The sequence below is a fragment of the Stylophora pistillata genome, chromosome 14 (genome assembly GCF_964205215.1).
Source record: "Stylophora pistillata chromosome 14, jaStyPist1.2, whole genome shotgun sequence".
Classification (NCBI taxonomy): domain Eukaryota; kingdom Metazoa; phylum Cnidaria; class Anthozoa; order Scleractinia; family Pocilloporidae; genus Stylophora; species Stylophora pistillata.
Window position 1 is genome coordinate 2,377,501 of NC_142532.1, and position 12,002 is coordinate 2,389,502.

At 37.5% G+C, this 12,002-nt stretch overlaps 1 protein-coding gene across 4 annotated transcripts in view; it reads right to left on the reverse strand.

Moving 5' to 3' along the window:
• LOC111323367 (uncharacterized) overlaps positions 1–11,523 on the reverse strand; it is a 23,597-nt gene extending 12,074 nt beyond the window's left edge. For 2 of the 4 annotated variants that reach the window (XM_088745763.1, XM_088745762.1), the window contains exons 1-23: positions 10,577–11,523; positions 9,523–9,617; positions 8,645–8,695; positions 8,371–8,478; positions 7,493–7,624; positions 6,935–7,007; positions 6,745–6,822; positions 6,455–6,487; positions 5,930–6,051; positions 5,295–5,342; positions 4,765–4,831; positions 4,595–4,646; positions 4,415–4,484; positions 4,251–4,342; positions 3,094–3,152; positions 2,748–2,843; positions 2,027–2,080; positions 1,738–1,794; positions 1,332–1,378; positions 1,121–1,179; positions 874–905; positions 444–518; positions 31–236 (exon numbers count right to left, since the gene is read on the reverse strand). In XM_088745763.1, the coding sequence (XP_088601889.1) occupies positions 31–236; positions 444–518; positions 874–905; positions 1,121–1,179; positions 1,332–1,378; positions 1,738–1,794; positions 2,027–2,080; positions 2,748–2,843; positions 3,094–3,152; positions 4,251–4,342; positions 4,415–4,484; positions 4,595–4,646; positions 4,765–4,831; positions 5,295–5,342; positions 5,930–6,051; positions 6,455–6,487; positions 6,745–6,822; positions 6,935–7,007; positions 7,493–7,624; positions 8,371–8,478; positions 8,645–8,695; positions 9,523–9,617; positions 10,577–10,849 (1,979 nt within the window). In that variant the 5' untranslated portion in view covers positions 10,850–11,523. Of the gene's footprint in view, positions 1–30; positions 237–443; positions 519–873; positions 906–1,120; positions 1,180–1,331; positions 1,379–1,737; positions 1,795–2,026; positions 2,081–2,747; positions 2,844–3,093; positions 3,153–4,250; positions 4,343–4,414; positions 4,485–4,594; positions 4,647–4,764; positions 4,832–5,294; positions 5,343–5,929; positions 6,052–6,454; positions 6,488–6,744; positions 6,823–6,934; positions 7,008–7,492; positions 7,625–8,370; positions 8,479–8,644; positions 8,696–9,522; positions 9,618–9,768; positions 9,811–10,576 lie in introns of those variants that run through there. The other 2 variants (XM_088745761.1, XM_088745765.1) reach the window with 2 other exon arrangements.
• Positions 11,524–12,002: the final 479 nt, after the last annotated feature.

The window sequence follows — 12,002 nt, forward strand, 5'->3', positions numbered from 1 at the left end:
CAGACTTGGCATTTAACGATTTGAACTTACAAAATTATTCCTAAAAGACACAGAAGATCCACCATTACTGGCGCGATCCTAAAGAAGATAGAAACAGCTTGGTTGAGCTGACTGTTGTTGAATGGAAGGCGACAAAACACAGCTAGGCTGGAAATTGTTGTCGCATAATCTCTGAACCAGAAGAATTCTGGGTAGTTGGTGTACCAAACAAAGTTTGAACAGAAAGCTAACACGACCTGAAAGATAAAAAAAGACATGTTCCATGGCTGCTAATCCTGTAAGAAGGAAGAGAGTTAAAAAGGTATGGGGGGGGGGAAGGGTGGAGATCCCTTCACTAGGGAAGAGAGGGTGGAGTAAAGAGCAAAATGAAGAGGAAATGAAAATTGCTGGAGTCAAGATGGCAAGGCAAAAAAATATCTCAAAACACTCTTTGTACTGCTCACCAAGAAAAGGTCCACGATCTCGTGAGGTTGTAATATTCGTCTTCCTAAAGCTACAAGTCGTGTGCCACCTTCAAACTAAACAACAGAATTGAGCACCCTTTAAATGTGATAATTTTATCAAGTGTCGTAAAACCAAAGTAATTAAAACAGCCAATTAGTAGAAAGAAAAACACCTTGAGGAACCGATGAAAGCTCAAAGTAAAAACAATACCCAAAGCGCGGGAAAACGCGGGCGACCAAGTCATGATTGGTTTTAGTTTTACATCTGATTGGTTGAGAGAGTGGCGCAAGTTTTCTGGACCAATCAAAGAGCGTATATTACTATCGACACTAAGTTGAAAATTTCTCTGACGTGCAATAATGAATGACAAAGACTGCACAGCTACTTATTTTCGTTTACATTACCAACACTAAGAAAACGAAAACTTACCAAGAATGTTGTAACAATAACACCTCTAAATACTAAAAAAAAAACAAAAGAGAAAAGAAATTACTTGGAATGCTTCCTAAAACGAGCAAAAATGAGGATTAAAACACACTGCGATTGGAAACTTCGACCAGACTTTTTAAAGTTAATCTCCATTTCCCCTTTTTAGCATTACTGTAAGATTTATTCATCACCAAAAATCAGAGCAACTATAGAATCAACAGAAACTAGACAGTAACTGAAGACAAACCTTGTACTATGAATTCAATCTGCTGATTTTGTCCTTTCCATTTAAAAGCAAACAGAATGCTGTGTGAAAGAAAACACCGTACTGTTACACAAAGGAAGAGCACTTATATAAATCCACCATATAGTCTAAATTTCTAAAGGATCTTCATATGAAACGTACACTGATTGTTTAAAAAAGAAAAGTCGAAAATAATATTATGCAAAACACTTACCAGTGTACAATGATGAGGAATAAGATGAAACGCGAAAATAATATACTCTGAAAAGAGGATGCCACGATATTAATACAGAAATATGAAACAAACTACACTGTAGTGGGAAATCAAAGCTTAACTCCAACAGTATATCTGCTTGGACACGTTGCCTCAATTATATAGCATAATACAACAAGAACTGATGCAAACTGTTGTTGCCGAAGCAGTCTAGCCAGTTCAGCTGCGCGGGAAACAGGGATTCTCCGGAGACAAATTTTACTGGTCCGACAGAAGCAAATGGCTTAGCTGAAAAAAAAAATTTGCTTTTCGTACACACATTTTACTTCCAAAACAAATGTTTCTCAGTTTAGCCACCGAGCCAGCAAAAGAATGGTTCCTAGTTCAGCCAGTGTTTAGAGTGTACCTCAGAAAGGGACTTGGCACTTTCTCGAATACTGATCATCCACTTTGATAGACCTGGCTGAAGATGGATAAAAAGATTGTACATAAATATCACATTTTAAAAGCACGAACAACTTTACAATGAAACGTCTTCGAAGGAAAGCACTATTTCACAGATTTATTGTACATACTTCCAATTTTAAGATCGAAAATGTACAAATAACTGCAACATAACATAATAGGGACGCGTTACGAAGTGTCAGGGACGATCACACAAATAAATACACACGTGTAAGATCAAATCGCCTTACCGTCTCATCTAGTAACAGGAGGTCGTCATCATCCTCAAATTCAAGACTTAAAACCTGCAGGACAACAATAAACGAATAATAAAAAGACAAAACTATTCTTGGACCGGTTACTTTTCACCCCCCAGAAAGACACCGCCCGTTGATCTTGCAGGATTTATTGTCTGATCGTTCGGGTGAGAGTGGTTCTGAAAAGGACTGTTGCCCGTTGTAGTAGCTGACGTTTCGACAACCTGATCGGAAATCATCATTAGAGTCCAGTAGAGGTTTTGTCATTCAAGAGTTTTAGTTGAATAATACACACATTTTGATTGGTTCTTCCTATTGGTTCTTCCTATTGGTTCTTCCTAGTAGAGGAAATAGTAGTCTTCATGGTATTGTTAGAAACCAAAATAAAGTCTTTTAAGCGTAGGAAACGTCTGCGAGTACGAAACGAGTACATACCAACCGAACAACGCTTCATTTCGTTGTTAGAAACGAACAACGCTTTTTGAATCTTTATGGTGTCGCGCTCTAGTGATAAATATTTCTCAACTTTGTTGCCTATTTACAGACTGTAAGTCTGATCTTTCAGGTATTTGTTTCTTCGGGCGACTTGACTTTCTTTTTGTCGGGCGACAAGACTAAAAATTTCGGGCAACATGACTCAGGTTTCGGGCGAGATGACTCTAGATCTCGGGCAACTTGACTGTAAACCATTTGTCCATTATTCACAAATTCCCACCTTGCTCAACATAGTTGTCCATTCAAAAGAATCTACTTCGCCATCCCCATTGGCATCTAACATTTCAATCAGAACTAAATTCTCTGCCTCTGAGTTCTGAAGAGAAATAAAACCACAGTTACTATTATAACATAACCAAAGTAAAGCGCGCGCTCTGATTGGTCAATTTAGCGTCCCCCATTTTCCCATGGGTGTACGCTGCTGACGTGAGCAAATGCAAAGACTATTTTTCCGCGCGCGCTTGTTTTTTCTGGTCACGTAAGATTTGTTAAATAAAACCACAGTTACTAAAAGAAAGGAAGGCGTTTTTGTTTCTGATCATTAACCTGTGTACACAATAGCTTACCTTTGGCTTCAAGAGGTGAAACAGCAAAGTAAATTTTTCATCATCAAGACTCAGCGTTCCTGGGGAAAAAAATATTTATGACGATCTTTCATTTGATGAAAGGGGGAAAGCTTGTAGAGAAACGGTGGTACTGGGTGTTGTGTCGGTTGGAGTATTATTGAGATAATTTGGTTTTATAAACTGAGTTGATAAATCAGATACAATGAATATATGAAGTTCATATATTTTGAACTGCGGTATGAAATACGTATGATGCACGATCCTTCGCAGTAGATAGCGCTATTTATGCAATAGCGAAAATCAGACCTGAAAAAAAACAGGCCTGTACGGGATTCGAACCACTGACCTCTGCGATACTAGTGCAGCGCTCTACCAATTGAGCTAACAAGCCAACTGGGAGCAGGCCGTTAAGTTGATTCGTTATCCAACCCGTGATGATAAATCAGATACAATGTATATTTAACAATTATTCGCCGAAGGCGAGGTGAATATCGTCGAATAATCCCCGAGACGAAGTCGAGGGGATTATTCGACAATATTCACCGAACCTGAGGTGAATAATTGTTTTAGTATAATTTCAGAGCTGAACAACAGAGAAATTTCTAAAATTAGAACATTTTAGTAACATTTATTAACTTTTTATTTTAACATTTTATATAAACCGCGTGGAGCGGGTTATATAGCGTCATGTAAGGAACCGCTCGACTAATCAGATTGCTGGAAACTCTTTGCTCAGCTCTGAAATTATACTAAATAAATATATGAACTTCATACATACATTGTATCTGAGTTGATAATGTTAGTTGGCCCCTGTAGAGTTTCAAGAGCTGACGTTTCAAGTGTTAGCCTTTCGTCAAAGCAACCAATCATTAAATCGATCAATTAATGATTGATTAGTCTGATCATTTTCTTTAGGGCTCAACCCTAATTTTTCAACTTACTAGCCAAGTGGCTAGTGACATCTTGGATGTTGTGACAATTTCAGTTTGTTTACTGGCCAAACTGGCGTGTGGAAATCGAAAACCATTGGCCAAAACTGAATTTCTACTAGTCTGTGGCTAGTGGGCTACCATTAGTGTCGAGCCCTGATTATTTATTTGAATGGTAGATGGATGGGATCCACTTATTGACTGACATGGGAAAAGCAGCGAACTTACCCCTTCCAAGAGGATCCAAAAGATTCCAAGCTTTTGCCAGTTCAGCTCTCTCTCTGGAACGTTCTTTCTTAACATGCTTTTTGGAATAAACCCTTGATAAACATAGAAAAAAACTGGTTAACGTTGGATACGGCTGTAGACACCCTAAAATAGTGATAACATACCAATAGCTGTCCACCACAATTGCCAGTAGGATTGCTGTGAGGAAGAACACACCAACAAATACAAACAGCCCTATAAATTTTAAAGAATGTATCAAATTTTAATTATAATGATAACAAATTCACCATAAAAAAAATATCCTGTGGAGCAAACTTCACAAAAATAAGTTGTCCAAAGCTTACCAAAATAAACAAAATATGCTGATTCCACTCTAAGGGCTGGAAGCATCACCTCCTGTTTCAACAAAGACAACAAAAATCATTAACAGACCTATGAGGATCTTCTAAGTGCATGCACGTCACACTGGCATGACAGGTGTATTTGAGGTACAGCACTTCAGTAATGTACTGACCGGGAAATTTTCAGTTGATAGCAGAACAAACAATCTCAGCATTCCATATGCCACATCATCAAAAGCCCTACAAAGGCAGATAAAAAAAAGAACATCTCTATAACACATGCAAGTTATAGATATATTATTTTGTTATCTTAAGGAAATTGGAAGATAGTGTGTGCAAATGGTATCAACATCCTGCAGAGTGACAAGGAAATGAGAAGACTTCAAATGTGTGCAAAAGTATTTCTATTAACCATTTACAGGGCTTGACACTAATTTTTCAACTTACTAGCCAAGTTGCTAGTGACAGCTTAGATGTTACAACAATTTCGGTTTGTTTCCTAGCCAAACTGGCTGGTGGAAATCAAAAGCCACCAGCCAAAACTGAATTTCTATAGTCTGTGGCTAGTTGGCTACCATAAGTGTCAAGCCCTGATTTATATTTAATGATTTTTATAAGAAGAACAAAGGATAATTGTTGGTGACTATAAGTTCAAAAGTTGTGATGATATTTTCAGGCCCACTAAATGATAGTCATTTCATACCCATGGTACACTTTTTCTTCACTCCGTACATAACACGGAACTCTTTTCCTAAAGATAATACACAGTGTCAGCAACAAACACACATCAGAAACCAAGTGTGGGACTAGTAATAAAGCAATCTGATTGTCTGATTTTTGGTAAGAGCACTTTGACAGCCTCTGTCATGTAAGAAACACAGTGTTGAGTCATTGGTAGAAGGTACACTGTAATGTTGGCATAACCCTTTCATCTACAAATCTCATGAAAAATGCTCCCCATGCTGGTTTGTTCGAGAATGTGGTGCTGAGTCAAATAACAATTGCCTGGTTGATACTTTTCTTAATTCTCATCTCCCATCTGCTTGATATTGAATTGATAATAAGAGGAGAAAGTGAGTCTTGATCTCTCTAAGAAGTGAGAAGGTTAATTTGTTCAGTTTCCACCCCCCCTCGACAGTGTGCTGTGGGATGGGTGGGAGGGAGGGTTGGGGAAATGTCTTACCCAAGAAAACAACATGATGCAAGGCAGGACTTGGACTCAGGCTTAGACCCAAGCCTTCACCTTCAGAGGGGTGTGGGGAAATGAACCATTTAATCTAACACCACCAGTCTACACATTTCCAAGGAATGACATCTCTGTAAAATCAAACATCTCACCCGTGATGGAAAGTTGTAGACGATGAATTATCCAAAGGACCATTGCACTGATAAGCATCCATAAGAATGTGAACTCCAATACAGGCACACATTAGAACAAATACTAGAATTATAAAAAATAACTAGAAAAAGAAAAAAAATTCAATGTTAAACACTGGGAAAAATATTTATTCAACTTTAAACCCACAGGTAGAACAACTAATCACTTCAAGATGCATTCATGTCAATGATAAAGAACACTGACTTATTGTGGTGAGTTATGAATCAAATGTTAATGACATCTCTTTTCGTTATTGAGAAAAAATCAAATGGCTGCTGGCCACACCCCACCTCCAGACACCTGTCAACAAAATACTAAGAAACTTGAGGAAAAGCACCTGGCTATACACCGCAAGACCTCTTTAGGACCCACCACATCCCATAAGGGAAGCCACTCCATCAACTTGGTGCTATAACCTTGTCTGAATTATTAAAAATATTTGATTTCAGAGTAAGCATGATAACAGCCAAAGAAGACACAGTTACCTTTGAAAGCTTGAAACCAATTGTCATTAATACCTGAAAAATATGCAAGATATCCAAAAAATACTGTAAGAAAGTTATTAAGTTTAATGTCATACCATACATGGGAATGCATGGAATAAGGATCTTTTCATTCTCAAGTACAAAATAACTTGCTTACAAGAATCAAATTTTCATCTATTGCCATAAAATAAGGTGTCTTAGAAATCACAATTAATGACATTTGCTGACAATTTTCTTCCATACATTACTGTTTTCAGATATGAAATTTGATCTACTTTGGGAATACTCACATTAAAAATATGTTGAATATTCTTCACTTTACACAAAATAAGTGCTAATCTGAAAGATCTAAAAATGGGTGGTATATACTGTGGAGAAAGAATCAGGGAAATGCAGTTGTTACATAAAATTTCAAACACAAGACTTCATCAGGCATTTAAATAAATGCAAGTTAAGAGCATTTTTAGTATTTCAACTTACCTTTCCTAAAAACCTGGATATTACCAGCAACACAAAATCCGCAGTGAAACAGCAAACTAGTACAAATTCAACCCTGAATAATGAAAAAATAAAAATACTAATAATATTGAAACTCTTGTGACAAGACAAAAACCAGTCACACACTGTAAGTGCCTCTGGTTGTCCAGTTTTCTAAGGATTTATGACAAACAACAGGAGGTACTTGCAGTGCGTGCAGTTTCCGCACTATCATGACTGTCACAGCATTATTAACTCAAAGCACTCCAGATTATCTCCTTAGGAAATTCTCGACTTTTAAGTGAAGATAAATCCCTGCAAAAAATGCTATGCCTCAGCAAATGCCAAGGTTAACAAAGGAAAAATTGTGTTATGTTCCAGTAACTGTCCATCTAGCAGAAGCCATTCTACTGTGATCTTTTTGGAAGATTATAATAAATTAATCAGATCAAGTTCTTTGTTTTTAAAAATACATTTTTTTTCTTTACTCATTTAGTCGATTGCATGACTGTTAATTCTTTAAATTTTTAAATCATGACAAGCAGTGAAATAAATTCTCACCCATTCCACCAGCCTCCTTCGGTGCGTCTTGACCAGAACACAGGCCACGTCAAAAAGATAATGTGCACCACAAGATCAAACATGAACAGCATAATACAGGACATATTCAAAACGTAGACAAATGGATGAACTCTGGGGAAGCAGTAGAACACCATGTGAATTATCAATTGAAAGTGTTTGGAGATCAGAGTAATTTCTCCAGCATCGATGTGAAAGTCTCAAGCAATATCTTGATGGTCAAGCAGTTTTTTTTTTCCTCCATAAATTTTCCTCTATTTCATTTCCTAATACAAGCCATGCTCATGGGAGTTTGTGGCTAGAAATTTTGGTTCAATTTCAGTGTCTGAACAAGTGCGCACTGACCCCTCCCCTAATATTGGGTAAGGTGAGGGGTAGGTACACAGTCCCTCAGAAACTGAAATTTGTCTAGAATTTTATACCTAAGGGGCATTAACAGAAAGTATGATTACACACTGATTTGTCAGTATGTACACCCTAGGAATCCCTCTAGCTAGTTTTCACTTTTTTATTTTATTTTTTTAATTATAACCACACAAAGAATACTACTTACATTTACTACATTTATAAGCATTAAGATACTTAGTCATAGAATTCTCTACATTCACCCTGCATTACATTACAACACTTAAAGTTATGGCACTTACAAACACACCGTGACATTCAGAGACATTATTTGCAAAAAAAGAGAGTTTATTCACAAAATATTAATCCTCTAGCCATGCCCCTTTAAATGATAATAGTGATGATGGCAGTGACTAGTCTAATCTTGGTAATGAGAACAGTGATGATGATAATAGACAAGAAAATACAAATGATTGCAATTGTAGTACAAATGAATTGCATTTCAACCAAGTCACCTTGACACTTGAATGGTTGGAGGTTCAAAGAAGATAAGAAAGGAATGTAGTAGGGAATTCCAGATGATAAGGTAACGAAACCAGGGATTGTCCAAAATATCAAAGCATCTGTAAAAAAATTCATCATCAGAAATAATAATTAAAGATTGCTTTACAACCTAAGACTGTTACTGATCATAAATATGGCTCTAGTACAGTTATAATAAAATTTTATTTTAACAATAAAGTTTAAAGAACACCTTATTCATGATTTCATAAAATGGTTGTTATCTACCTTTGTGCAAGCCTTGGTTTAAAGTATGAACGAGCTTTCCCATAGCTTCCTCTGGAGTAAAAATAAAAAATAAAGACAGCATGATTTTTATCCATAATTCTACTTAAATTGAGTTAATCTACTGTAAAATCATGGATTCGTGCTACTTCAACTCTGTGACATTCCCAGGAGTGGTCTACCCTCAAGCCAGGTGACTCACAGGGACAAGGCACTAGAGCTTGTCCAGTGACCTTTGTCATGTTGTTACTCCTCCTAGATTCCCCCCTCTCCCCCACCCAGCATTTCTTCAGACCCCCCTGACAATTCACCTGCACAATAACCCATTTATACTTTAAATGGAGAGACAGGCACTGTGGGAGTCTCCCTCTGGAGACTGCATGTGAGGAAATTAGAAGAGGACTACAGATTCTTGTGACATGAACGCTATTGGTTAGGCAACTGTGTCTCCCACACAACATCCTTTGGAGAGGGAGACCCATCTACTTCTCTTCAATAAATAATTGCATCATCTTTTGTTGTGCAAGACTTGTCAAGACGAGAAAAAGTAAGAATATTAATTCAACATGATTATCCTAAATTTTGCCTGAATGTGAAAGAGTTTTGGATATATTATTCATGACGTGTGAAAAGGCCAAATATTTTTTAGGTGACTGAGTTTTCCGACGGGGTATAGGGGACCCTCTGGAGACTTCATGTTAGGAAATTAGAAGAGGACTACAGATTCTTGTGACATGAACTGACATGACAGAAAAACTTCCAATTTCCCAGGGAACTTGGTGACATCATACTTTAGGTATTTGCTGATGGAGTCCTATTTTGGATCCACATGCATCAGCAGGGGATTGCTTTCTGTTTTAATTACTACTGATTACCATTACCTTCCCTTGAGTGCATCATCAATGTGAGCTGAGGCTAGTTTTAGTTCTCTGTGACTACCTTGAAGATCACCAAACTGCTGGGTGAGAGCATCAGCCTGAAAACACGAAACATATCAAAGATGAACTCTGGATAACTTTAATTTCTTATCAAAATGTACGTATGTGGTGCCATGACAACAGACCTTGGAAGGCAAAAGGTTAAGTAAAGTAGTCATTCACAACAAAATAACTTTGCATGATGCTTACAAGCTGGATTTTACTGGTTGTGCCCATAAATGATGGCCTTTATTTAACAAATAGATTCCCTTTTACTGTGGGCCTGTGCAGTAATGTGGCACAGATGATGTCAAAATTTGGTAAGAAAAAAAATGGCACACAAAGCGCAACCGAGATTTTAACGTCCTCCATGATCTGTTCCTGTACAGTCCTACCGCAAAACGGAATCTATTCGTTTAATGTGATAACGAAATGAAAAGTTCTTAATGGTGACCTCATCTATGTGACTGTAAGCAGATAGATCAAAACAAAGAACCAATCAAAATATGAGTAGAATTCATCTTCTTACAGTTTACAATTTACTGTTGCCTTCTTCTTAAGAAGTACAGTTCATGTAAGATAACTGAGTTTGGCCCCATTCCATAAAATCACCTTATTATCCAGTAATGCTGGTGGTGTATACGTATCTTTAAGACATACTATTAAGCCCTTGGGCTAATAGATTTAGATTTTATCACCAAGCTCATTAAATAATTTATAATCACGATCATAATTTCAAGACATGTCTAACTTCTAAGAGTCGATCAACGAGATATTCCGATTGCACAATTTTGGCCTAATTACAAAACATCTCTTGAAATTCTCGAATAATTAACACGCACACTAAACTCTTTAATTATAATTATCATGTAGTGACAGTTCATTGATCAAATTAGGGAAAATTTTTCAACGCAAAAAGCTGCCCACCGCAATACACGACCTATATGTAGGCACTATTGAATGGTTAATTTTCTCTAAGCTTTATTATCTAAATAAACAAATAAAGTTTTAAGCCTACCCCGTCAGCATGAGGAACAAGAGACAGAGCAGGAACCAAGAAGCCAAATTGTCCAAAATTTTCCACTGATGATCGCCGTTTTAAACTTCGAAACTTTTCCGCACTTCTTTGATTCAAACTCGGAGAAGACGACCAGGCGATCGACGATGTACGAGATTTTCCATCGCTTTCGTTGGCCTCCTCCGTAATGATTACCGGTGTTTCGACCAGTACTGTAACAGTGTTACTTTGAACACTCTTGGCTTCCCCTTGAAGTACTTCACTATCTGCCATTTTATTCACAATGGCTTGGAAGCATGAAAACAAGTTTAAGCAACAAAGTTTCAACTTTTGAACTGCCTTCACAATGTTTCATTCTCTACATAGCATTGTGTCATGTAAAATTTTGTTGGTGTATGTTCGGCAAAACACATAACTTCATGAACGCTGGAATTTGACATAAACAGCTGCTCTGCACGTATCAAACTGTAATTAACGATATAAACGACAAATAATAAGTACAATGTAACACGTAACGTGTGGCAAAATGCTTTGCTTGTCACAGTACTAAAAACAAAATGAAGTCATCTTGTTTGTCTCAGGTCACCAACGAGCTTCCATAACATTTCGGCGTCTCCTGGCGTAAGTCAGCTGTTAAACAAACTCGTCAAGTTGAACCAGCCAAATAATTCGATTAAAAGGAAACTTCAAATGCCCACAGTTTGTAGCCAATGGTTGTCAAAATCATCCGTAAACGGGACAGTGTAGCAACTGTCCAACAGAAAACTTTCACTTTTCCTGTCGCCTTACTGACAGAATGCAAATGATGGCCAATATTTCCGAACGGTTGACAGGGTCCTTTCATCTCAAAACAAACAAATCCGTTTCTTTATCTACGATGGCTTATTTACACAACTACTTTCACATAGCCGAATACAAAGCTTCGCGCCCTCTGACGTCAGTAGAACAAAATCCACACAATACTCGAGCAGGACGTATGAAGCGTGAGTCGAGTAGCGTCGACGTTTCCAAGCCTGAAAAATAACTTTTAACTGAAAAAGTTCTTCTTTATTTGAAATTAAGGAGGAAAGAGAACCCATTATCAGTTCTGAGCATACGACTGGGAATAATACAGAACGAAAGAAATTTGAAGGCTGACCAATTTAGGACAACAAGATTTTTCCATGCACTAAAGCTCCTGTATCAAATAAGGTAAAGCGATTAGCCTTTTTAGCCTCTGCAGGTCTGCAGGGAATGGTTTTAACACAACATACAATACATCCTTCCTAATGCTAATCTTGTAGTCACTCGCCCACTCACTGACACAAAAGAAGTCTGAAAGCTGACAGATCACTGAAAAAAACATATCCGTCCAAAATCGGAATAAATCGTCCAAAATCGGACGCACCCGTCCCAAATCGGATGGACCCGTTCGATAAAGGCAGAA